Genomic DNA, 24977 nt, shown 5'->3' with positions numbered 1-24977 from the left:
TGCACGAACATATTTTCCAAATCCTGTTGAGACATGAATCTTCTAATCCTTGATATATTCTTCAGGTGATAGTAGGCTGATTTTGTAATTGTCTTAATATGGCTGTTCAGATTGAGGTCTGAATGCATGACTACACCTGGATTTCTGGCTTGGTTTGTGGTTTTTAACATCAGTAATTGAAGCTAAGCACTGACTTTCAATCATTCTCCCTTGGCACCAAAAACAATTACCTTTGTTTTATCTTTGTTTAATTGAATACAATTCTGGCACATCCAGTTGTAGATTTGTTCAATGCATTTACAGCCCTTGTATGGGATTATAGTCCCCTGGCGATATAGTTATGTAAATTTGTGTGTCGTCTACACAACTATGATAACACACTTTGTTGTTTTCCATAATCTGAACTAGTGGAAGCACGTAGATGTTGAACAGAAGAGGCCCCAGAATTGAACCTTGGGGAACACCACATGTCATAGTCCACTCTGATGTATAATTAGCTACAGACACAAGGTATTCTCAGTCCTTCAAGTAGGATTCAAACCAGTTTAGTGCTGTGCCAGAAAGTCCCACCCAGTTTTCTAGTCTGTCTAGTAGTATGTCATGGTCGACCATGTCGAATGCAGCACTGCGATCCAATAAAACTAAGACTGAAATTCTGCCACTGTCTGTATTTAAGTGGATGCCGTTGAAAACCTTAACAAGAGCAGTTTCGGTACTGTGATGCTGTCAAAAGCCTGACTGGAAGACTTCAAAACAGTTATTTACGGCCAAGAAGTTGTTCAGCTGTTGAAAAATAGCTTTTTCAATTATTTTACTTAAAAATGGGGGGTTTGATATTGGCCTATAATTTTTTAATTATTGTGGTTTCTAAGTTGGTCTTCTTTAGGAGTGGTTTAATAACTGCAGTTTTTAGGGCCTGTGGGAAGACACCTGAGAGAAGGGATGTGTTTACAATTTGTAAAAGATCAGTGGTCATGTAATTCGAAATATTGATGAAAAAGTGTGTTGGTAGAATATCCAAGCAGCAGGCGGATGACTTCAGATGTTGTACAATGTCTTCAAGGCTTCCATGGTTGATTGAATGAAATTGTGCCAGGATATTTGAGGGGATTATTTATAGACGGGGACAACACATATCCTGTGGTTGGTGTGGAGGCACTGACTGCTTGTCTAAGTTTCAGAATTTTGTCAGTGAAAAGGGAGGCAAATTGATTGCAGGCCCTGGTGGATTGGAGCGCAGCAGCGACTGACACCGGAGGGTTTGTTAGCCTGTCAACGGTAGCAAATAAGGCACATGTATTGTTATTGTTTTTGGTAATGATGTCAAAGAAGGACTGCCTTGCATTTCTCAGTTCCAGATTATAACTGCAAAGTCTCTTTTTAAAGATGTCACAATGAACCTGAGATTTGTTTTACGCTACCTGCGCTCAGCTTTTCTGCACTTTCTTTTCCCTATTTTGACTCCTCCTCTGGGCTCTCTTTAGGCGAGGGCATCTTTCCCTGAAGGTCTCTACAGCAATGCTATGTGGTTATCTCTTGTTTAGACTCCTCTTGTCTCTTGTCTTTGGCAGAGGGCACAGATGGGTGACGCAGGAAGTGAAATAGGTTAGAGGTAAACAATTTTACCCCTGACTTGTTCAAAAGTAGAAATTGTTGCTAAAATGCACTGAATGCATTCAGTTGACAGCCATTTGTTCAGTGCAAACAGCCTGCTGAAATGTTCATCTCCTCCTCTGACTGGTGGGAGAGGGCCACTGATAACACCTCAGCATTGGCAGAGCTGACTGTGTTTAACAGATCAATAAAGTCTCGCTTCAGAACTTTAGACTGTTGTTTCACAACATCACAGCTTCCTGTATGCACAATGATGTTTTTCACATTTGGATGTTGAGCCACGATGTCCAGGATTCTGTCAGAGACCTTATCTTTCAGAAAGCAGAGTATTTTGGTGTTCTTGCTGCACATCATTCTGACATATTTAACAGCAAAGTCACCCACAATCAGAGTCTCGGGCCCAGTCATTAGCTTTCCCTGCGGCCCTTTGCGTTCAGATTTACTCTCAGTTCTTACCCTGCTATAAGAAGATAACTGGTTATCAAGGTCATCAGATTGAGATTTAGGATCCTGCAACAATGGAGCAAATCTGTTTTCAAGTTGTAGGTTTGGTTGTTGTGGGGGTTTTATGCTGGTTTTACTTTTTGCAGCTGTCCTGTGCTGTGTCCTTCTGAGTACAGGGGTTGAGGAGGTGTTTTGTCTGTGTGGTAGTGCAGGCCAGCCAGTCACGTCACCAATCTCAGGGCGCTGGGCTCTGCCTGTTAGTCGTCCTCCCACATCTTGAGGATATGATCTAGGCTTTGCACCGAGAGTTCCAGGGAGGGGAACCATTTGAAGATTTATTATCTGCTACACAGCCCTCCTGTTTCTTGGTAGCCCTGGTGGTGCTAGTTAGCTGTGTCTTCGCTTGTCCACTGTTTTGAGTCCATTGGTAAGGTGGTATCATTCCCACACAGTCCATTTACCTCCACGTTCACTTCTCGTCGGTGGATTTTTGCTTCCAGGTCTGCAATCTTCTGCAGGAGTTTGTGGTAGTCGTCCGTGGAAAAGTGCAGCATCTTGTTGGTACTTCGCTTTAGCTTCGCTGCTAATTAGCCTTAGCTACACTCCTGTAGTCATGAGGAGGTCATAAACATTTTTGAAAAATGGCTTAACACAAAAATAAAAAGTCTGAGTAATCTGTAGGTTTCCAAGTGCAGCTCCTCATAGTTTACCACAAAAGAGAAACAAATAAAAGCAGAAAAATGCAAACAAAGGCCAGAGCCAGCAGAAAAGCGTCTGCACTGCTTGTGCTCATCAGCATTATTTTTTTTTAAATATTTTCTCAGTCCAGCTCTACACAGTGGAAGAGTGTAAAGCCTGGCTAGCAGCTATGTGAGACTTCCATCCTTCCAGTCGGCCAGATGTAACACAAAAACCTGTAAATGTTAACCTCATGGTGGTGCTAGGGTAAAAATAAGTCATGGGATCATCAAAAACACGGGAATGTATAACCTGGAAGCCATAAATGTCTGTATAGAATTTCATGGCAATCCATCCAATAGTTGTTGAGATATTTGGACCAAAGCAGTGAACCCACAGACTGACAAGGTTATACCTAGAGCCATGCAACTCTTATGACTAAAACACTAACACAATATGAAATGGTACTGTAAGATGCTGACAATAAACTGCTAAGTTGTTACTTTGTTGTGCGTCTCTCTCCTTTGATTCCTGTCTAATAAAATAATAAAATGCCCTCAGAATATTTAAATCACTAACATAGTGCTTTAGTTTTTGAGAGAAAGTTGACAGTGCTTGTATATTTGCCCACTGGTTGACTACAATATCTGTTGTCATGCTTTAGATAATTACAAGAATGTGATTGCTCAGTAAACTGTTTTCGTCAAGACCTGCACCCTGGCCCACAGTCACGGCCTTCTCACCACCTCATCACACTTCTCATTTTATTTAAAACGCTGAAACGTCCCCATTATCACTTCGACCAACGGTTCCCACCTCGTCCTACCTTCCTCACTTCTGAATACCCTCCAACCTTGCGAGGCTCAGGTGTTTTATGAGGCCACCACATTAGCTTGCACTTATAGCTTAGAGTCAGAGCCTGCTGAACTGGGAAATAATCCCTGGTTTGAGTGTGAATTTAAATACAAAGATTTTGAGTCCAGTATTTCAGAGTACCAATTTGAGACTCATTCGTATCATCACCGCCTCAAAGGACGGGCTGTTCGGTCTGTAGTGCCTTTAACCTCAGTTTTGATTTGTATGTATTTGGCAGTGGAATGAAATATAACTTTGTTTTTTTTAATAATTAATTCACAGCCAAGTTCAGTCCGGCAGATGTTGGTTGCTCTTCTTTTTTGACTGGTACTGCTGTTTTTTAATTGCAGTTGTTTTGGTTTTTTTTGCTTGTTATTTCAAGAATCAATAACTTTTCTGACAGATTTGATATTTAAGTTGTTTTCCAAACAGTTTTAGAAAACCCTTTGTTTAAACTATTTTATATTGTGCGATTCAATAACTTCAGATGAACTGCTTACAATTTTAAATGTCATCTTCCAATCAGGAGCCCATTCTTATGACCTGCTTGGTGGTTTGAGTACTGTATGTTCTACCTCCTCTCCCTCCCTCTCACTTTAACAGAGCCGTGGGCTTTTGGAGAGCTCACAAAATCTCTGGCTTCATAGAGGGTTCATGTTGTATCTCAAAAAACTCTTTCAGGCCCAAAAGCACGGCTCATGGAAAGATAAAAATGGACACAAAACACGTAAAGCACTTACCTCGAAGCAGTCTGTAGTGAGGAGGAGTATATGAAGAAAACCAAAAAGTAACAGCATCAGCAGCATGCATAATCAGAAAGTGAGAGTGTGAGCTCGTCAAAGTACAGAGACCACTTCATTTACTTGTTTGAATGTGACTGGTGATTATAAGAGCCCTTGCACCATGAGTTCGTAATGATCAGTTGATGGCAAAAATAACTTCATCGCTCAGCCTGTTTTAACAAAATATTCTATGTCTGTCTAAAGCACTTAGGTCAGGAGAGGTTGGGGCATTTAGAGCAAATGGTTATGCAGTTATTCTAAAAGGCTTGATAAATCTCCAGATATTTTTTCTCCTTACTTGAAGGACAAGGGAGCAGATTAGACGCAACTAAAGGTACAAGCTTGTTGCAATTCCCTTAAAATGCTGCAGAGTCCCTTTCATTTGACACTTTTGCTCAGCCAGGATGCTGCTGCTGCTGAATATAGGTCATGATCTTGAAGATTACAGTGCCCAAAAGAAAACCTGAGTGAAGTAGCTATAAGGTGCTCGTGCATTTGGCTCTGAATGCAAAATCGTGAAAAAGAGGAACTACAGCCATTCTCATCTCTAAATAAGACTTTTTGAGGGTGTAATAAAATGAAAGATCTCTAAATATGTATTTATGTTTCCTCTGATCAATGTGTAGTATTTATCAGGGTAGTTAAAGGGAATAATTTGTTGTAAAAGCTGAACGATCCAAACAGTCTCCGGGGAACATTGGAACTGAATTCCAAACAGCGAAATGAAATAGTGCGGCTGTTTCACTTTGATGACTCATAGCCACCAATGAATACAGAAAACAACCTACAACTATCACAACATCAAGAAAACATGCTTGCAGGAAGCAAACCACATCAGTTTCTGAATCCAGGTCAGCACTGATTGACTGAGTCGAGTTTATTGATGGCTGGATAATAAAAGTGTTTACCAAAGTCATCATTCAGAGGCAGTGCAGCAAATCAAGAGCTCCCGTCAATAAAGCCACACAGCCACAAACAATTGTGCTTGGATGTCCAGCTCCACGTATGTCACAGCAGGCCTGCATGGTCTCAGACTGCCTCCTCCCAATTTTGCCAAACACAGCTGCTCTCTCCCTGCTTCTCAGAGTCTTTCACGTTCTAAAAGATGTGGGACACAATACCGCATGGAGATACACAGCAGCATGTTTATTCCCACAAAGCATCTTGTTACTTACTTCGACTGAGGAGCTGCAAGTTGCGGACCTCTTCTCTGACCTGCAGCTGGAGGACTTGTTGGAGGACCTCCTGCCGCAGCGTCTCCTGGATGATTCCCATCCTCTCCAGCTTCTCCCCGTTCAGACGTAGCAACGCCCGTCCTGCCAGGAGGAGGCATGAATGGGTTAAGTTTCTCCAATAATTCAGAAAAATAGCCTTGTTTGCAAGCATTAATATTACCATAGGAATTGAGTAAATCAAATTAGCCTTTGTAAACAAATTTTCAGTCTGAAAGATTATAAAATAATCAACATTATGGTGGCTGTAAAAAGATGTTTATTATTGTACTATATTCGTCAACAATTATAAATCTTCTACAAAGTCCCTTTTCATATAATTGCAACTTTGTTTACTATGTCATTCATTATGAGTTTACACACTAACTTACACTTTTGGGAGTTAATGCTTCGACAATTACATGAATAAAGACAAATAGCTCCTTACGGCGGCATTAAAGTGTGTTACAGTGTTTATTCAATGTTTATAAACTGCTTATTAATGATAAATGGAGCAATTTAAATAAATAAATAAACATGTAATTGACAGGTATCTCTTTAAAATACAAATTTTAAGGGTTAAGCACATGGCCCAAAAAGGCCTCCAGGTTCAAAACGCAACTGGATTTTCAGGCGTTTTGCAAACTCTCCAAAAATTAATTTACATTTTCTCCTAATCTTTAAACTTTCTGAAAGGAAACTTGAAATTAGCATATGGGGGCATTCATATTGCATTTGTTGAGAAAGTGTTTGCCAATTAATGTTTGACATTTACTGTCCCAGTGCCCATCTTAATTTATGTTTTTAGCTTGTCGATTCACTCTGTAATTCACATAAATGGGTGAGGTGTTTATTTTCTGGTGAGCACTGCAGCTCCCCAGTTAGAAACAATAAAGAGGCTGGCAATGGGAGGATTACACTGGCTGGCTGTTTTCTGTGGTTACGTTTTACTATAGGGTTTGGCATTTAACCCTGGGGACACACACATTTAACATACCATTACCCACAGTAAACAGCTTTTACAACCAAGCTGCACTTGCACAAACACTGAGACAATATGAGAAACTTGTATGTGTGGAGGTGCAAACACACACAGAGGTTACTGTGGGCAGGAGACCTGTATCCTTCACTGCTGCAGAAAGAAGAGGAATCCATCATACCTGCAGCAGCTCTGTGCGATGCCCAAATCATAATTAGACTCATTACTCATGCAGCTCCCTCCTCATATCATTTCATTCATTCCCATTTAATTTCCCTGAACATCAGCACATCATCTGTCTTTTTCTCTTTTTCTGTATCTGTGCTTAAATATGTTCTGCAGAGGAAAAGTCCTGCAGATTATGTATGTAAAAGTACAAGTATGTAGAGTAGGTACTTCATACTCACATTCACTCTGTTTCTCTGTCTCTTTCACTCACACACACATTAAAACCCAATTTATTGTTCCTTTATTAACCCACAAATAAAAAAAAGAAAGAATGGAACAAAATGAAACAGTGGAGGACCAGAGAAAAGAGACTGAAGAGAGAATTAGAGTCCTCTTGTTTCCACAGTCTTTTTCCTGAGCCGATGAAATATAAATACCCCTAATTAAGAGTCTGTAGTCATATTTTATAAGACATGGTGGAGAACGTGTGTGTGTGTGTGTGTGTGTGTGTGTGTGTGTGTGTGTGTGTGTGTGTGTGTGATAGTGTGTTACAATAGACTGAGGTAGGTGTGTTGTGACCCTCAGTGGAACCAGACATGTGCTAAATTCTTCTAAAACCATCTGTAACAAAAAAATGTAACATGGCCCAATGCCATATTATCCTCAAAAGTTTAACCACAGCAACACGGGTAAGTTACTCGTAAAAAGCAATAACCTTCAGGTGCCCCAAAACTGATACAGTAACAATACGACACTACTCCAAGAAAAATGTTTGAGATTTTTTTGAGTCCAGATTAATCTAACAGATTGAAAATTCTGCTACTGGAACCCTTTTGTTTGCAGCAGTCTATGCGGCTTCACTTGTTGACAGTCTTTTCCATGTTTTCAGCTACACTCAGCTGACTCATCTGCTGACCGATGCACTCTCACAAATCAAACTGCAGCTCTGTCTATTCCAATCTTAATTTTATTTCCTTTATGTAACTACTGCACTGTGTATGTATGCGTGTGTCTGTGTACCCTCTGGACGTCGACTGAAATAGGATTTCAGATTGAAAAATACATTTGATGAAAGTATTGAGATTTAGAAATTTGTTTACTTAGTCCAGTCTCTCGAGATGGCACTGGAGTACTAATCTGTACTTCTAATCTGTACAGTTTCCACTGCCTAAAGGGTACAATAGAGAGAAAACGTTTCAGTTAAAATGCTTTGTTAAAGTTAAATGATTGATATTATGTAGGGAACCAAAAGACTACTGAACATTCTATCAAAAAGCAGCAATAATTATGTTTTGTTTTTTTCACATGCCAGCTCTTTGAGATTTGACGTATAACTCTCACTGGAACTAGACAAGCCAAATGAGGACAGAACTGTTCAGCCAGTCTTTGCCTTACAGACAGATGGGCTGGAACAATACAGACAAGAGATACCTCTACTGTGTGTATGGCTCCACTCCCTGTGAGAAAGAGCAATGACAAACCAGTTATAATGGTTGAATGGTTAGTGTGTGTATGCATGTGTGTCTACATGTTGTTTAAAGGCAGATTATTTGCTTCCCCTCAGAGTCCAGGTGCTCCCTGTTTCCAGCACATTCAGTTGAACAATCCATTTTGTGTGCGCACAACTGTCTTGGGGATACAACAATCATCATTTTCTATGTATTTTGTGGACTCTTATTTTATTTTTGCACATACACACACACACACACACACACACACACACACACACACACACACACACACACACACACACACACACACACACACACACACACACACACAATTCTGTCTGCATGCACACACACTCATCAACCTCTTCACCCCATCCCCACTAAAGCCCTCTCGTGTGTGCTTGCCAACAGCAGTGCCTGCGTGTCCTAGAAAAAACACTGCCCTTCCTCTGTGAATGTGCGTGAGTGTGTATGGGTGTGTGTGTGTGTGTGTGTGTGTGTACAAATGAGACAAAGCAGATGAATGGAGCTCAAATCAATTCCCCTCAGACAGACTTAATACAGCTCCTAATAATTGCCTGCAGAGAGGCAAAGTATGCTGTCAAAGAGAGGAAAGAGACACAAAAACAAAAGCTCTTTCAATAAAGATCGCTTCTCTCAATTTGGCCCCAAAATAAATTGCTTATTAACAATGTCTATGGGCAAATGGGAAGCAGTTCTGCCTGGGTTAGGGCAATAATGACTCTTAAAGGAGTCTGAAAAGCAATCCAAGAGGGAGGAAAGTAAAGACTTAGTTTAAACCTTTGATAGTAGACCAATCCTCTTCATGCTGTCCCTAAAGGCATACATACAGTGTTACATTTCTGTACGCCTGTATACACAGTGCCAACAAGGTTGTGTGGCCTCACAGCTGCATTTACTATTTAACCATCCTTCACTTTACTTCACCTACAGTATGTGGTCTATATACACCGTAGGTTCTCTTTATATCTCCATCCATTCTACCTATCTGTCACTCACACCTGGTATGAAGTTAGGATGTATTACCCAGATAAGGAAAAAAGAATATTAATACAAGGTGTATATTTAGCAGCAGCTGGAATGCAATCCCGTTTGTAACACCACATTTGGAGGTGGTCTAGCTTACTTTGTGATCCGATCTCAGTTTGTGAATGCAATCTGTGACGTCTGCAGCCACGTCATGACAAAGTAACGGTACACAAGCTGAGGATAGCAGGTATCAGTTTATTGACTTCACACCTGCTGACCTACTGTACATTAGCAATTTTTTTTTTATCACAATGTGGGCAGAAAGTGGCTAAGAAATAATAAACAAAATAAAAACACATGGCATAAATGCAAGTCGTGTGAATTGGAGTCATTTTTCCGAGAATTCCTCCAGACTCAGATCGGATTTTTTTTTAACTTGAGGCAAAAACAGCCTTCTGTCACTAAACCACATGCACATCTGCCAGTTTTCAGTGCTGCAATTGCCAAACAACAAAGTATTTTACAGTGGTGGAGGAAGTATTTAGATCATTGAATTACATTAACACCATAAAACTCAAGAAAGAAGAAATTATGAATTATAAAAGACCTTATGTGACAGCTTCTTGCTTCTCTGCTCAGCTTGGCTTTCTTGCCCTCTTTTTCATTTCAATGAAAAGAATCCAAGCAAAGCAGAGGTTGTAGAAGTCTAGTCTGACTGATAGCCTGAGGTGGCTAACGTTAGCATGCTTCTAATATAAAGTATATCAGTTATTGCAAAACTAAAAACTAAAGTGTAATTCACGTACTTCATGACGTCTTCTTTATACGTGTTACTGTTATAGGACATTTTAGCATTGACCGTTACAGTGGCCACTGTTTCAATAAAATAATAACACAATATGAAATACAAAAATATAGGTAAAAGTACAGTATTCAAAATGTTCTGTAAAGGCACTCATTCGGCTGGACAGCCACTTAAAGTAATACAGTTATCATACACTTGCCATGCAAAACTTGAAACTACAAAATAACTGGTACCAGCAGCTGTCAAGTAAATTTCATAAAATGCAACTATAAAATTCAGTCTAAAGTTATACATACTTCAATATTCAAATAAGTACAAACTCCTCAAAGTTGACAAAATTGAGGGAAGTCTTAACCATTTTCTGCAAGTGGACAAGCTCTACATACATCACTGTGTGATGGAGCAGAATACTAATCAAATTGCACACAGTCTGTTAATATAAAACCGGATTTTTTTTTTTTACACGCAACCAACGTGATTAAACAGACAAAACAATGAAATCAGTCATATAATGTAGTATAGTACAAATACATCAAAAGATAGCATGGATCTTCATGGACAAATTAATGTAAAAGCAAAAGGCAGTGTAGAAGTTACACTGATCTCCTCAGGCAGCTTGTTTCAATGTAATGGCAGCCTCTCTGAGAGCCTGAGAGAGATACATTTACTTTTGGGTCACTGAACTAACATGATACAGACACAGAATCCATTTCTTGGCTGTTTGTGGGATCCAATTTTCTTCAAAATAAGCAGAGAATTTGTATGAGCAACATTTATTTATGTGATTCGTTGATGCTGTCTATAGTTTATGCAGCCACAACAAAAAGACATATTCAGATGACATTTGCACAAGAAAACACAGCAGCTAATAACTGAGGCAAAACGAAATCCAGCTGGACATCAGCGAGTGAATACATAAGGATAATTGGATGTGAGCCTCGCTCTCTCTCAGTCCTCCCGTTAGAGAATACATAAATAAAAATGATCAGATCAGAGCTTCTGTAGCTATGGCAGTCGCAGCATTGTTAACCCTGAAGCCAGTGTGTACGTATGCGTCTAAGTGCCAGTGTGTGTGTGTCTGTGTATGCAAATGTGAGTGAGTAGTGGCTGACCCTACGGCACAGAACAGCAATCTGTTCTCTGTGAGACACTAAAAAGAAACCGCTCTGCTATCTGGTCTACTAAGTGGTAATAAATGTGTGTTGTGTGGGTACACATTTGTACACACCTAGTCATGTGCGCCTATTGGAGGTGTGGTTTGTGTCTACAAGCACCTGCATGCGTTTGTGTGGGCTTGCTAACAAATAAATGTGTGTGTGAGCGTGTTGTCTGAACTCAAAACATGATAACCCACCCTTTTTTTTCTGCACAGCTTTGCCTTTCTTCTCCAAAAATAGGCTGCACTCCTTTCGTTACCTCACATGAATGCCTTTTAAATCTCCTTTGCAGAGATTTGGGTGTAAACCTGTTTCCAGTTGAGAAAGCTAAGCTGCGGAACCACAAACCTAAAAATAAAACTTGTGGGAGATTTGCTATGCCTTTTATGGCATTGTCTTTAGTCCAAAGTAGCATCACTGCTTATTGAAAGGAGCACAGGTCAGTGAACAAGATCTAAGGATATTAACATCAAACAATGCCTTTTTATATTTTCATCATGTGTTGTGCACTATACCTGTGATGGCATGATGGGAGAAGGCCTCTACATAAGTCAGGTAGTTGTGAGGACAGTGTTTCTTAAGCCACTTGCAGACATCCTGCTGAGTCCACAGCACCACAGGTTTAGACAGACAGGAAAGCGTAGGACTGGTGTGATACACAGTGAAGGCTTCACCTGGACGCAACTGAAATACACAAGAAGCAGAGAACTTTGTATTAATTAATGTAGTGTGTGCACCGTAAGTGAAAAGACAGTATTATCAAGAGAAAGCCAGTGAGCAGATGTTTGTGTTTTAATTTCCTGAGGTAGTATATGATGCAATTCAGAGCATTGTTTTTTTGGTGTTCAGACAAACACCTTGTAATTGCTCGAGCTTACTTAAATATGCTACATGCGGAATGTTCTCATTAACGTGAAATTAGCTGGGATGATGCATTCTAATGCAACAAAATCCCTTCTGGTAGTCTAGTAAATCACAAATTGAAAATATGCAGAGTGCAAATAAAGTTATGCAATGGTGAGAAGCTTTTTAAATGTGTACAGATTACTGTGTCGCCTGCAGAGTTATTACTCTCATACAAATCAAAGATGTACTTGTGACCTTTAACCGCTGGAAATTTGACAGGGCAATGACTTGCTCTTTGTGTGAAACAAATGAAATTCAGCATATGTGTGCAAACGTGACTCAAACTAACAGTAAACATGAGGCTTGAAAGCTTGTAGGCATAGAAGTGCAAACAGATGCTGTTCTTTTGATTAAAATGAGCACCCAGTTCTTCACCTTTCAACCCCAATTTAGAGAGACAGATGTAAAGCTGCCATTTGTATTCCATCTCCATATAGTCTCATAGTTTGATGCAACCAGCAACTTCACCCCTCTGTCAACAAAATATATTGATATAGTAATTATATTCCATACATAATTTCTACCTGTAAGGGTGCTGACATTATGTTATAGTCTTTTTCTGAAGGTAATTCTTACTGACAGCAGTACTTTCATTATGCAGTCAGCACAGCATTAGCGTGGTTCTCTCATCTTCTATCTTTCAGTTACGTGAACGTGTCTCTTTTCCTACCACTCCCCATTTTTCTCTCTCTCCTTCTTCACACACCTTCGTCTGATCCCTGAAAAGTTGTGAGACAGCAGGCCTTCTCCTTACTGTGTCATTGCTGTGTGACGGGAATTAATAGGGACATTAATAAAGTCACAAGCAGATCATGTGGGCAGCAAACACAACCGACTCCTTGTCCCCTCAGTCCTCTTTCTTTTGTGTGACTTAGTCTCCCATCTAATCCAGGCATTCATGCTCTGACTGAGCCATTGCTATAACAAAGGCTTTGGCTGATTTTCAACAGAAAAGCACAGAACTGGTGCCAATCGTTCCACCCCATAACTGACTGCATTTAATGGGATTATGTATGCTGAAATGTCATACACACAAATGCAACTTGCACGCATTCATGTCGCTTAATATGCAATGTTCTCCCTGCCGCTTTTTCATTAATGACACAAAGACCAGCTCGCACAACACCTTCACATCTCAATATGTGATAAACCCAAGTTCATAACTATTTACATCTTTGCCAGCTGCTGTAATAAGCTCTCCTCCTGTCAATTTAAGCACCAATCAGCCCTATCAAGTTCTGCCTGGTCCACCCGCTAAGTGTGTTCTGCTTTGTAGGCCGTAATTGAAAACAACTCCATTTCTCCGCTCCAGTGTGTTTGCTTGTTTCCTAATCACACACATACTTCTCCTTCGAGTCAGTGGAGCACTGAAGCCATTTTAATAACCCAAATTTACTGCTCACTCCCAATCATTAATTGAGATTGAGCTGGAAGAGGTGTGGAAATGGTCGCTCTTGTGGATGATTGAGTGTGGACGGTGAAAATGTTCCCCTATCTTTGGATGACCATGACGTGCCTGCCTGTGTTGCAAATGAAAGCCTGCCAATTTAAATCCTATCATCGTTACAATCTTTATATTGACATAGTTGAGTAAATATTGGAGTGAGTGGGGGCTGCAAGAGCATAGACACTCATTATGTGTGGTAAACTTAACAAGTCAAATGGGTTTTTGCCTAGATCAAGTCAAGGGCAGGAGGACCTGCTGAGCAAATAGAGAGGTCATAATCCTGTGACCTAGAGGTCTGAGAGGCGTCACAGAAAACAAGAGGGATCTAATTTGTGAGCGGATGTGGAGACTATTTTCAGATGTGCAAAAAAATGCATGTTGAAGAAATGTTCAACACTTTGAGAGCAACACTTATTCACTTTCCTGCTAAGAGTTAGATGTTAGATAAGATGATTGATACCTTTAATCCTTTTGCTAAATGCGAGCAGTTAGGCATCCAGCAGAAGATGCACCGGGCCAAGAAGTAATCCACTTAATAAACCCCCATAGAGGGCGCTTTGTTGTTTTTGTTTTGTTGTTGAGATTAAAGTGATGGTAGGAGTCTTTTGTTATCCGACAACATAGCTAAGATTGTTGATTCCGCCGTTTACAGTCTACACACTATGCTAAGCTAACCTGTTGCTAACTGCAGCATCACATTTAGCATATGGACCAAGCAGCAACCAACAATGACATCACCCATTGGTTTGTGAACTGACGTTCTGAAGCTTTGAGTTTAGACTTTTGCCATCTTGCTATTTTGGAGCCAGAAGTGACCATATTCCAACGAGCTGAGGATGAAGCGAGCAGTGAATATGACCTTTTCTGATTGGAAACCCGAGTACACTAGACCCACCCACCTATAGTGGAAACCTGACTGCATCACAGGTCAGTCAATCAAACAGACACCCCTCAAAAATGTGGCTTTTTGAGGCCTGATATTTAATTAATGATGGCATTATTTTCAGAAAGACGACCAGAAAACTAAGAAGGAACGACTTTAACGAATGATACCATAATGACTTGTGACTTGTTATTTTTAAAAATGTATTGACTTTGTATTTCATGAGAGAAGTTTAATGGTCGTCTATGGAGTCTTTCTGGATCCAACCCCTGGCATCCCTCAGTGGCATTGCAGTTTAAGGCTCTTCCACACCGGTCTCATTTTTCAGACCTGGAAACGTACACTTTTATACGCACTCTATGATGCGGACATAAGAACGTTTACCAAAATGTATAACTATTATCTTAAAATATGGCTTCTTTAAAAAAAAAAAAAAAAAAATTATTGGATAGAAATAGAGATGGGTTAAATGGGTGGAGGTAATGGGATGAAATACCGCTGTGGCTGCTGGGGATAAGACTAAGGTTAATTTAGTGTTTTCTTCTTACCGCTTATTGTACGTGCAACAAGAAATTATACCTATTCTAAATGCAAAACATGACCAGTCCCATTTGAAGCAGAGACTTGGAGAGTACTACATTACATAACAAAGAGAAGATAGGAAAAAGTATGCAAAAATTGTGTGATTGGAAATCCACAGTTAAAGTAAGAGTAAAAAGCAACACAAACAGAGTGTTGCACTCACAGCTGGAGAGAGCAGATTTCCCTGCTGGCTGTTCAACCCATAACATTAAAACATAAATCGACCACAGAAACTACAGTTCAAATTCAGCAGGCAGATTCATAATATACCAGGGTCCTATTTTGTATGACAAAATAAATTTTAATCAATGGTGCATATATGCTCCTAAAAAGATGATTACTAGATCTGAAAAAAACACATCTTTTATGCTGGCTAAGCCACAGGGCCACTGCCTCATTATAGATGGAATAAAATGTACTGTAGATCCACAGAGTGAGCATTGAATATCATTACAAATTGGGTAGACAGATACAGATCTTTGAGTCATTATTGCAAGTATGCCATTTATATGCACTGACTTAAATTTGTTGACATGTACTTAACTGTTCTGTAAATATGATGAAGAACTGAATGAACGACGTACGGACAAAGAAAGATGAACAGATAGAGACAGAAAAAAAATTACAAAAGAAAGAGAGGACAGTGAGCTGGGGAGGGGGGGGGGAGGGGTACTCTTTGTGTGAGTAATGGCCTTCATCATCAGGAAGCCAGACAGAAGGGAAATGAAATGATAGCTTCCCATCATCCCTTCTTCTCTCTTCTTTCCTCCCTCACTTCGCTTATTGGCCATCCATCAGACTGTATCTCCTCTGGCCAGTCCTCTCTCTCGTGCACGTTCACCCTTTACTCCCTCCCCACTTCTCCTGAGACCTACTTCTGTCCAGCTGGAGGAGGTCCCTCATTTGTTACATACAGAAGAGGAGGGGGGAAACGTGGAGCCGGATGATGGCATGGTGAGTGAGGGGGCATAAGCAAGGTGGAAGCTGAATATGGAGCAGAAGTCTAATGAGACATTAAGGACAGAGGAGAAGGTGAAAAAAGTGGGGGAAGGCAGGAAATATGGCATATATGCACCGATACGTCACAGTCAGCATCAAAGTGTAATTAACGATTTCCCATGAGAGTGTGCTTTTAATACACCATTGTTATATTAAATAGAAAATATTTTTTTGTTTTTTTTCAAGTTAAACCGTTTGGTAAATATACTTATTAACTTTCTTGACAAGAGTTAGATGCCAAGATTAATCCACCTGCCGTAAATACGAAGCTACAGCCATAAACCAATTAGCTTTGCTTACCATAAAGACTGGAGACAGGGAAATAACTAGCATGGCTCTGTACAAAGGTAATAAAATCTTCTTACCAGCACCTTTAAAGCTCACTAATTATTATGTCACATGTCTTTTAATGCTCAAAGTAAGAATTGAATACCCAAACAAATCTGGGAAACAGATACAGATCTACTCCCAAAAACCTTGGCCACAATTCTTAATACCAAAGCCAAATTAAGCTCTATTCCGGAAAAGCAGTACAACTCAAATGCATTTGTAAACCACACACCAAGTTAATCATTAATATTGACAACATGTCACATTAAGACTACCTCAAACCGTTCCAAATGGATCTGATAATCCCAGACGAGCCCCCATTATTTACTAATGGCTCAAAAAAAGTGAGAAGTAGGGAGTCCATGCAATGAGATTCACTTAAATTTAATTTAATGAAATGTAACTAATACAAACCAAGAATGGAGAAATCAACACAATCACCAATGTGAGCAGTGAATGGAAGAGTCATATATGCTGTGGAGATGTTAAAGGAGCAAACACAAAAAAAAGGGTTGATACCAGATTGATGGAGGAGAGGGACTGAACATATGGGCTAGCCTGGAAGGTGCAGGTGAACTGCATTAGCTGATGACTCCTCTGTCAGCCGATTTTCCTCCAAAGGCTAGGACTGCCTCCAAGACAGTGGAAGGGGCGTCACAATAATCAAGTGTTTGCTTGATATATTTTTATAATTTCATCTTGACAGAAGCTGACACACAGACACCTGATATATTAGAATAAATTATAATGAACAAATACTCTATTATTAGGTGTCTCTATGTATTTTGCGGGACAAGTTCTGATTCTGAGTTACTCCAGCCGTCTATTCATCTTCCTGCTTCCTCACATCCTTTTCCTTCTCTACACACAGATGTGTTTCTCCGCACTTCCCTATTGATCACTCTGTTTGTATCCTCGAACAGCTCATTTGTCCTTCCCTGCTTGTTTTGTTCTATCATGTCTCTCATACCCCCTGTACTTGCTCCTCATAAATTGTATCCTCTCCGTGCCTGACACCCTCCCTCCCTGTCCTCCCCTCCTCGTTTCCCCACTTCGATCTTTCTTCTGCCTTGACTTCTGTGCACTGAGCTACTTTTCGGCCATTTAAGTGTGTGTGTGTGTGTGTGTGTGTGTGTGTGTGTGTGTGTGTGTGTGTGTGTGTGTGTGTGTGTGTGTGTTTGTGTATGTGTGTGCATGGCCTGTGCCTCTGTGAAGCTGAATCAGGGATTATCTTAAAGTCAGAGGAGCGTGGGGAATCCTTAAAATTCATTCTTTGTGACCGATAACACTTCTCTTCCGATGACTGCCTGCGTCTCTACAAATCCAGACGCTGCGTGAGATTGATCAATGATGCTATGGCAATTAGCAGTAAAAATTTGAACGTGGCTGTACCTCTGTGTGTGTGTGTGTGTGTGTGTGTGTGTGTGTGTGTGTGCGTATTTGAATGAGTGAATCGATGTTGTATGGTATGCATGTCATGTACTATATCTCACACCTGCCCATCCCACTCTGCTCTGCATCTTTTCTGGCTGTCACTTCATCTCTCCACAGGATAATAAATACTCGTCCTCTATCATCCCTGTATTCTCTGCTGTCCGACTGAACAACTCTGTCATTCTCCACATCTCTGCTGTCATTATAGAATTGGATCTACAATCTGTCTCTTCAATCCCAAAGACCCTGACAAATCCTGATCTTTCATATCTCCTTCACATCTCTCTCACCCACTTCTCATTGCATCATATCCTTCATTCCTCTCTTCGTTGACCCCCCACCCCCTTCCCTGGTAGTTTGTGTTGCATCATTTAGCACCCTTGTGTCTCCCATTGCTCAGTCTAGCCTTGTGCATTTGTGTGTTTGAGTGTCACTGTGATTCCGAAAATGTTTCAGAAGCTTTTGTGATTGTCTACTTGACTGTCCCTGTGCAAGTAACTTTGTGTGAGTGTGTGAACTGTCAACCTCCGTCAGCTTTGTTCAACTCTGCCTTTGGTTGTCCTCAGGACTGAGTGTGTAAATGCCTTGCACTCATGCAAATATGAATAGTCTCTCAGTGGGTGGACAAAGGGCCAGATGGGATTTTCGCAAAGCTCTCTATTTAGCATGCGTCAGACATGTGTCTTGGACAGAGCAACACAACACTGAGTGGCAGGACAAGGACAATACACACTGAAGCATTTCTGCCTCACTGCCCAGCAGCACTCATTTTTTCCTCTCTGTCTTTCAAACTAGCAACCTCCAATGAATCATCACCACACCAGTGCAGCCATTAGCCACCAAAGCCATACTGTGCATCCTGAACATCACAAGGACAATACTAACATGCTGATGATTAGCAAGTAAAATGTTTATATGTTAACAGGCTCAGGAATATAACTATTTTTGCATGTATTGCACAAAAGACATTGGGATTCATACGCTGGGGAGCAAGAATGTTTGTAAAAGGTTTCGTAATAGCTGTTGGGATACTTCAGTCTTTACCAAAGTGGTGGACAGATCCGTAGAACGACAGAACAACTCACATTACCATCTGCAGAGCATGAGCATGCCTTCAAAGCAAGTACAGTAGATGGAGTCTACATACAGAACGATGTAGTACGTAATGTCGACAAGCAGTTTGCAAGTAGTCCAACTCAACACAGCTCAACACAATGATAACCTAATTTATACGCACATGATGCCTGTTGGTGAATATGGCAGTACCGAGAGTGTGATACAGAGCACTACACGGCAACATACTTACACTGATGATGTCAGTCCAGTAGTGTACATTAAGCAGAGTTTGGCATAGCTCAATTGGCATTGCCAAAACAGACACATAGGACAATCACAAAAAACAATAGTAACTAAAGGAGGATTCTATATAAATAAAAATAACACAACACTCTTTTGGTAGAAGACAACCAACCAAAAAAACCTCGAGTCCGTCTTATTAATTTCCTTTCAATAATTGGTCAAAGTTAACAACTTTGGTTTACTTTATTTGTGTGTTTTCTTTCCATTAGTTCCCTCCTTTTGTTGTGCTGCTTAGAAGGTGTGTTCTGTAATAAGATGGGAAAAATAATCGCGGGCTGCTCTTTTTCATTCACCTACCATGCATGGTACATTTGTGAATAAGAGCTTTACTTCCTGTAACAGGCTTGGTCCTGCTTTAGCAAAAGGAGGCACCGTCTGCTGTTACTTCCTAAATTGTGTCTCTGTTACTCCACCTATTCCCCGGTCTCATTTAAAGGTTCCGCCACGAGTCTGTGTGTCAGACAGCAAAGTGAGCCCCCTGCAAACCCCTCCCTTCACCCCATCTGGCTTCACAAACAGCAGCCAATTCAGGGATGGCACAGAAGGTGCGCCAATTCCACAATAACTCATTATTTGAAAAAAATCCTGCTGGCAGTTAGGTCTCCATATAGGTCCTCCTGCAGAAGTGTAACAATACAATGGAGTATATAACCTTGATTTTGGGAAATCATTCATGATGTAATTGGTGGTGTGTGTTGACATTATTTTACTTGTTTCCAATATAAATGGACTTATTTGAGGTATAACTTTCTTTTAGTAATCACCCCTTGCTCTGTCTTCTTTTAAGACACTCGGTATCATTTCCAGAAAGTTGGTGATAAATTGAAACAGTGTACAGGGAACAGCCTCCCACCATACTGGTGTTTTGACCCTGTAAATAAGAAAAAAAAATATATTCTTGCAATGTGTGCTCCTACACTTGGTCCGTACTGCAAACATATTTGTTAATAAAAGCCATGTTTGTGCATGCATGACCACCAATATATATCTAAGACTTCTGTCCCTTGTCTTTGCTGTCACTTTTTTTTGTCTCCCCTGAGTTTGTAATGTTGTGCATGATGTGTTATATCTGCTTTGTTAAACAGATAAGGAAGATTCCCCAGGTCCTATCCTATATACTGAAGTTGAGCTGTGTTTCACTTAAATGGCTCCCTCATTACAGCTGATGTGTGCACAACCAGTGTAATGGAGAATAATATAATCATCACTCCTGAGAGACCTGGATGCAAAAACAACAGCGCATACTACACATACACGAAGATGCATATATGCATATATATACAATAATGGCTACATTTACAGATGCACGAACGGATACTGCAACATTTTGTGAATGCATACACATCAGAGGGAGCTGGACTGCTCTCCCATTTGTTGAATAATGTATGAAGAGGCTTGTTGCCACAAGGACATGATAAGCCTTACTTCTCATGGTATAGAGGAGGTTTAATTATCCAGTCTCTGTGTAATCACATGGAAACAGCTTCCCACTCGTCTTTTATTAAGCCTTTTATAGCTGCTATAGCTGAGGGGGGCACTCTTTTATGAATTATTGAACACATTTTGCAGTGCATATGTACGTCTAACAGCTTCACAGTTGCAAAGTTTCTTAAAAGCAGAGGGAATACGAAACAAATGACCTCCACTGGGCTATCTGCTCTCTTTCATTTGAGGAGTCGGAGAAAGGAAGAAGGCTGTTGTGTCATATGCCGTTTTAGGTCAAACAGGCGGAATGCATTAAAATAAATTTTCTTCCTCTTGTTTTGCCCCTCTCTGGTGCTGCACAGATGGGATTCCATTTTGCACAAAGCAATGTGTGGAAGTAAATGAGACATTGAGCCACCAGACAGGCATTCTTCACCCACCAGTCAGTTATGCAAAATCTGTTGCCGAGTTTTGGGGAAAAATCTTGCATCCAAGGAATACATTCCATTTTTAGACCTATGGGACATACAATATGCTTCTGAAAGTCTATTTCCTGTGCAGTATGTGCTTGCTTGGACTCTCTAAACACAATTACGTCACAATCTGTGAGGTAACATTTTTCACACCATTCCTCCATTATATAATCAGTTTCTCTCTGGCGGCATCTGACAGGCCCAGGTGAGACCAGCCAACGTTATGTACGAGATAAAACAATTAGACTTACTGATACCTCTGAGATTTGACAGCAAGAGAAGACGCACCGACGCTGATGCATGTTCTCTCCTGTCTCTCCGATGATAACAGATTATCTGACACGGCGTGTGTCTGGTTCAGGAGATGCTATTCAACCATGAGTCGGGAAAATTTAACTATATTTGCTGTTGCCATGACGATGGAGGTTACATAACTTTAAGGAAGTAGTAGCTTTAGTGCACAATATCTTTCATTAATTGTTTTAGCCCAAACCATTATTGTGCCTTAATGTTCTTTTTCTGCCTAAACCTAAACAGTGGCATTAGTTTAGGAAACACTCCTTTGGGATGTATTTTAAGGTAGGAATAAACTACCTTTATGTTTGTATGGGTTGAAGGACTTAAAGATTCCTTTTACTAAAGCTACTGTGATTCCCCACAGGCTGGAATATGTTCCTTTTGAAAAATTCAAATTCAGCAACAGATACTGTGCAAAGCATTTTACAGGAGTTTACTTCAGTGAAACCAATTGTAGTTTAGGCCTCAGAACCTTTGTTCCTTTTTCCAGGTTTGTTATGGTCCAATCTACCAAATCAGAGTTGTCCCTTGTCTTATTTTAGTGCTTTATGATGTGTTTTTGTAAGTGAGAACAAGTTAGAAACTCATTTTCATGCATTGAAAACACTTATCTACATAGCTTTTGGTCGTTTCATACAGATGTCTTTATACCTGAATTCCCTCTGTGCCGGGCTGCTGCAATAGTTTGACGGTGCGTGTGTGTGCTGTCTTCTGGCCACGGCCGTCGTGCCAGGTCAGGTTGCTGCCTCCGGCTCGACGCGGCAGCTGGTAGCTCAGCTCCTCAGCAGACACCGTGTGCTCCAGGGAGGCACGGCAAAAACTGAAGCTGGACGCCGCTGAGAGGTGAGAAACAAAAATGAGAAAACAGAAAGACACAAGCAGAGGGGAAAAGTGAGTTAAGCACTCAATTTGTCTTTGTTTAAAGAGTTTTTATAAAGTCTATAAAGTGAGAAATGGAAAAAAAATAAAAAATAAATGATTAATAATCCTCTAAAAGATTAACATTTTTCATTCACTCCAGATTACATGCTTTGTGTGCTGACTCCAGTACAGCTACAAACAGATGGCTGTTTTGGTGGTGGTGGTGGTGGGCAGGAGTGCTACACCACTGTGATCTCCAATTATGCTGAGTGCATATTCACAGAGGCGGTGCATGATTTTTGGAACTGTGTCTCTCTTGCCAGATTAGTCCTTGATTATTTAAATCCTTCATCATGAATATTTGATTTTTTTTTTTTTTTAATTTTTTTTTTTATTATTATTATTATTCCCCATCCTTCCTTTCCTGTCCTGTAAGTACTGAGTGTTATGAGATAGAGAAACAGACAAGTTGTCAATGCAGGGTCAGAGTACATTTCTGAGAGCCACATCGCATCCTTCTGCAGTTCACATAAAGTTAAATAGGCTGCTGTAACTGTGGTTGGTCACTCTGTAGCAGTGGATATATTTCAAAAGGTACACATGCAGTCATTGCTCCCTTTACCTAAGTACTAATTTAAAGAGATGTAATGTGAACAATAAAAAAGAATAGAAAACAATAGACGGGAGCATAAAAGGTCAAAAGGGTGTGTGACCGAAAGTAAAACAGATAGGTCACTTTTCAACATGGTTATTGTCGTCTTTCTGCAGTGACCTGATTTTTAAAATGGGGGTGTAACAAGAAACCTGTTCATAGAAGTTAAAGGAAAGCTGGTTGACACAGTCAGGCACATAATATCTGGTATATTATGTAATTAACATGGTTCCTACATGTGTGCATGTGTCTTCAGAAAAGAAAAAAAGTATTGGAATGGAACAAGAAGGAATGGAGCCAAAATAATTAACTGTAATTGTTGCAGGGTGAGGTGTGAGGAAGGATGGTCAAGCTTGGGGGAGGAGGAAATGTTATGGCAGCAGAAGTGAGATGGAAAAATTTCAAATATGTCAAACTGTTAGATATAGTGCAGAGCCGTGACCCTTTCAGAGTGCCCCCCCCCCCATCATTCAAAACAAACAAATATTTGTGTATCATACAGTATTTATTTTAATTACTATTGTTTCACTATCCAATCAAACCCGAGAGCGTGTCTACTCATACACCACATAAAGCAGCAGCACACGATGGCTTCCATAAGGGACTAAGACTGTGACAGGTGATGGCTTTTAGAACTTAATGTATTTTTAATGTTTATCTTTTATATTTTTCATTAAACAAATACACTTGCATTACTCTGTGGTTAAGCACCATTGTGCCTCTTGAAACTAATATTGAGATTATGAATTAAAGAAACGAAATACAAAATGGTATGAGATTAATGTCAAACTTTCTCCTCAAACGGCCTTAGCATGCAGTGGGGGGGACACACATTCTTTTATCTCCAGCATCACACACCAGTGGTGTTCTGTACATGTTAAATATACCACCACTGGTTCAAAACAGCAGAGGGGAAATCAGATTACTTACAATCTGCAAGTAATGCAGGGTTACAGTACATTTAGAGAACTTTCCAATTTCCTATGTTAAGTAGACTTTTTTAAATCCCCTGGTTTTGTTTGTACATCTAAACACAGTTGAGACAGACTTGCTGATGACACAGCTAAAAAGGGAACAAGGCATAATGAATGGATTCCATTACTTTTTAAAAAGGAAAAAGTCTCTTTACAAGAGAACAATGTCAGAGCATTCTGTGAGGGGGGAAAAGAAAATTCTCGTTTCATCTCCCACGGATGACTTCTTAATGTATTTTTGCCCCTACTGAGGGGACCAGATTTAAAACTGCGTCGGATTGAATTTGAACACAGATAATCTCTTTCTAATGTGTTCATCTATTTATGTTATTGCTCTCTTAAAGTGCTTTTTGTCCCCATGGTCATGCCCTATATCCTCTCATAACGTTTACTAAAAAAGGAGAGGTGAATAAGTGTGAAGACATAACTGAGATGTATGCAAAGTGGAAAAAACTAAACAATTAACTTACATCATTGCTTCAACCAACAAAAAAGACAGGCTTTCTATTCCCATTTTAGAATTGCACGAAAGACCATTGAGACCTGCTGTATGACAGCCGAGGTTTGTGGGAAACACCTGGCTGCAGCCGAGAGGAGAAAGGGAAAAACTCTTTTCTCAACCCAGAAGTCTGTTTAAGTGAGCGGTGGTGAATACAGAGTTCAGACATTCATGATGGAGGAATGAAAAGAGGGTGGAGATGAAAAAGAAGAAAGGATTCTGTCAGGAATCACTGATGTGTAACCTTTTCTGCCTCTCTCCCTTCATATACCGCTTTCTCTCTGCACTCTCCTCTTGCACTTCACTCCGGCTTTCCTCATTTGTGTATGTTGCCACTTTTGTGTCTCTTTATGCAGTATATTTTTTGTTTTCCATAGATTTTTTTTTTCCCTCACACTGTCTTTCAGCTTTTCTCAGTCTCTTTTCTAGTTGTCAGGCCTTTGGGGTCATCAGGACAAACCAGACCCAACCCAGATGTAATTACTGCCAGTCAGACTGAGGGGGAGGAGACAGGAGGAAGGAACATGGGAAGCTAAGCGCCTTGCCGCCCTAAAGACCTGCCAATCTCACAGAAAGAGACAAGAGAAAGCGCAAGAGCAAGACAGACAAGAAAGAAAGCGTGAGAGCCGCGCTGTAAATTAGGATTAGATCCATCCAAACCGATCAAACTGCATCAAGGTAAAAGAGCTCAGAAAGGAGGCAGGGAGAGACGTTAACAAACC

General features: G+C 40.3%; 1 protein-coding gene across 2 annotated transcripts in view; it reads right to left on the bottom strand.

Annotated features, from left to right (window-relative positions):
* samd10b (sterile alpha motif domain containing 10b) overlaps positions 1–24977 on the bottom strand; it is a 48250-nt gene that overhangs the window by 5692 nt on the left and 17581 nt on the right. For both annotated transcript variants that reach the window (XM_069141298.1, XM_069141300.1), the window contains exons 3-5: positions 21921–22105; positions 11650–11818; positions 5549–5689 (exon numbers count right to left, since the gene is read on the bottom strand). In XM_069141298.1, the coding sequence (XP_068997399.1) occupies positions 5549–5689; positions 11650–11818; positions 21921–22105 (495 nt within the window). The remainder of the gene's footprint in view (positions 1–5548; positions 5690–11649; positions 11819–21920; positions 22106–24977) is intronic.

This window comes from Embiotoca jacksoni, unplaced genomic scaffold, assembly GCF_022577435.1.
Source record: "Embiotoca jacksoni isolate LCO1_2020_lvr unplaced genomic scaffold, fEmbJac1.0.p SCAF_9, whole genome shotgun sequence".
In the NCBI taxonomy this organism is placed as follows: domain Eukaryota; kingdom Metazoa; phylum Chordata; class Actinopteri; family Embiotocidae; genus Embiotoca; species Embiotoca jacksoni.
The sequence above is the reverse complement of the archived record's forward strand: the minus strand, read 5'-3'. Positions and strand labels throughout refer to the sequence as shown.